This window comes from Poecilia reticulata, unplaced genomic scaffold (assembly GCF_000633615.1).
Source record: "Poecilia reticulata strain Guanapo unplaced genomic scaffold, Guppy_female_1.0+MT scaffold_293, whole genome shotgun sequence".
NCBI classification, from domain to species: Eukaryota; Metazoa; Chordata; class Actinopteri; order Cyprinodontiformes; family Poeciliidae; genus Poecilia; species Poecilia reticulata.
The window spans coordinates 6,339-9,238 of NW_007615070.1; the positions used below are offsets into that span (position 1 = coordinate 6,339).

The 2,900-nt window shown below is 44.2% G+C and overlaps 1 protein-coding gene across 1 annotated transcript in view; it reads right to left on the bottom strand.

Moving 5' to 3' along the window:
• Positions 1-2,900, bottom strand: part of dcst1 (DC-STAMP domain containing 1) — a gene marked incomplete at its 3' end in the record, with an annotated part of 15,788 nt that overhangs the window by 6,302 nt on the left and 6,586 nt on the right. The window contains 2 exon segments of the mRNA XM_017303475.1: positions 97-318; positions 1,178-1,321. Coding sequence (XP_017158964.1) covers positions 97-318; positions 1,178-1,321 — 366 coding nt within the window.

Sequence of the window (2,900 nt, forward strand, 5' to 3'; positions counted from 1 at the left end):
GTCTGGTGGTTCTGGTGAGTCTCATGGTTCTGGTGAGTCTGGTGGTTCTGGTGAGTCTGGTGGTTCTGATGGGTCTGGTGGGTCTGCTGGTTCTGCTGGGTTTGGTGGGTCTGGTGGTTCTGATGGGTCTGGTGGGTCTGATGGGTCAGGTGGTTCTGATGGGTCTGGTGGTTCTGGCGGGTCTGGCGGGTCTGACCTGGACCATGACCTCGGTGCGGAACTCTCTGGAGAGACGATCCATGGAAACGTTGAGCCGATCGTACAGCTGACCGAAGTTCCTCTCCACAGGAATCTGCTCCCTGCACCACGGAGTCATGACTGACRGACGGGAACAGGGCCGTTAGAGACACAGGCAGGTCAAAGGTCAAAGGTCATCACCCTGAACCASTATGGCTGCTCGGAAGGGTTGAATGTGAGATGCTACTAGCTAGCATTAGCTACATACCGTGTTAGTGCTGTGTGTAGCGCACTAGTAGAACTCACCCTTCGCTAGGTGGGATGTTTGCTGCACTGACCTTTAGGCACTAGTCACACACCTTAGTTCCATCAATGCTAAACGCTAACTGTTAGCTGTTTACCTGGAGAATGTGAGGTCGCTCTCAAAACAGCTGCTAAATATGAATAATGCATGTCCGTGTCTGTCTATGTCATAATTTGTTTTAATTCTTGCCATTTGTTCTGTAAAGTTTCTTTTTAAAAATGGGAGACAACACGAGAAGAGGAAATGGAATTGCTGTCTTCAACCACTTCAAAATAAGAGCATGAATATAAACATCTAACCACTAGAAAGATTCTTAGCAGTTTACAACCAAAACTTCAGCACAGATGTCAAAATGTACTCAACTAAAAGTTTATAAAACAGGCAAGTAAATTAGTGCTGAAGAAGAAAATTAATTAATTCAGGGAAAGCTAAGCATGATAAATGTTTTCAAAGTTAGCTAAAATGCTAAAGCGCTAGGCTAAAAATGAGCTTGCTATTAGTGGAATTGTGCCCTCCACTGGCAGAACTAGCATTTGTAATCAGTGCTTACGGTTAGCACTGCTAACATTTTAGCCAGCAGTGCCCACCACTGTGTTTTTCGCTAGTGCTAGCCAAACTGGAGGCTTTTATGCCTCCTTCCACTTCCATTTCAGGCTAAGTAAAAAGTTTGAATTTACTTTTCATACAGAAACTCACTTCTCATGACATCACACAGGAAGTCGAATTTCATAGAAACACAGAGGATGTGGTTGATGATGGGAACAGGAATGGCTTTCATGCAATCATTCCACTTCTGCCTGAACCAACCAGCGCAGCGCCCGATGCCCCCGTCCACCACACCTGAGCACAGAAGGGTGTGAAAGACACAGAACCGCTCCAACAGAACCGCTCTAAGCGTGTTTTCACATCTGATAGTCCAGTAGACTGCGTCCGATTGGGGGCCAAAATTGCAAAGTTTGTAACATTTTCAGCTGCTGTTTCGCGTTCATACTGCACTGTGTCAAAACTGTTCCCTCCTTCGCCTGTGGGGGCGCTGCACCAACAATCACTGAATGAATTGACACAAAACATCTGAAGAAAATGTGAACAAAAATGGAGCGGTGTCAGATTTTAGCTTCATCGTTACATTGCTAGCTTGCACGTCGCCTGTTAGCCAGTTATGCTAGCGACGCTCCTGCAGGCGCCGTTGCTACGCGGTGAGTCTGTCCACAACACCAGACCAATGCAGGGTGAAAGGAATCTGTCACAAAATGCCTTCATGTCTTACCAGATTTCCATAAATATGGCTTAAATTAAAGCTGAGGAATGTTTTGACATGTAAAATATGTATTTTCCCCTGACATCAATCTATAAGCAGTTTAGTTTCTGCCACGAAGCAAGAGAGGACTAAGCTAATTGCTATTTTGTATTGGTCAATATTTAATATTACATAAATGCTGCTGTTAAAATTAGTTTGTCAAACTGTAACAAACCGTTACCCTCATGCTTTTTGAAATGTGTCATCCTGTCCTGTTTGATGATTGCTATATTCAAACAGACGAGGCGATCAGTCCAGTTCTTGTCATTTTAGGTTTTAACATGACAGCAGCTGCATCTCCCGCAGATCAGAGAGGAATATATTACCCAGAATGCCCTGCAGTTAGCTTCCTGTTTTTGGAGCAGCCTCCGACCCGCTTGCGTTCGGAGCGGGTCGGAGGTTTTCAGGAGGGTCAGAGTTCAGTTTTTCGGTCCGTTTTGGAAGTCAAATTTGCATTCACACTCCCCAAACGAATCGCACTTTCTAGACAAAAGAATTAGAGTCTGAGTAAAGCGGACTAAGCAGGGTGTGAATGCACCCTAACAGAACCTCTCTGTCAGAACCGCTGGTCTGGACCAGGCTACAGATGGAGACATGACCACTGGTCTCAGAGCTTCATGTTTAGGGGAAAGAAGCATTCCTCTCCTAGCGCTCATGCCGCCCTGGGCGGCTGCCCATATTGCCAATATCAGAAACGGCCACTGGAAACCCCTAAAGGAGTTTTAAACTACGACAGAGTATTAGGTTTCAGACTAAGAGAATATTTCTTAATTACGAGACAATAAAGTCTTAAAATGTCTAGAAAATGAGAAGCTTGACGGAGTCATGAAGACGTTCGCGGTTCTTTGAATCAGCTGATCAGCTGTTGATCAGTCGATTCAAAGTCCAATAATGACCTGATGCTGATGTGTGAACAGATTAAGGTTGTAACATTTAATGTCGTTATTATTATGATTTCCATGTTGGAGTCATGTGACTTTATTCTCCTGAGGAACCAGAACGAGTTTCTTCTGTGATGTTATGGTAACACTTTATTTGAAGGGGTGTGCAGAAGACTGTTATAAACATGACATAACATCTGTTATAAACATGACATAACACTGTTATAAACATGACATAACA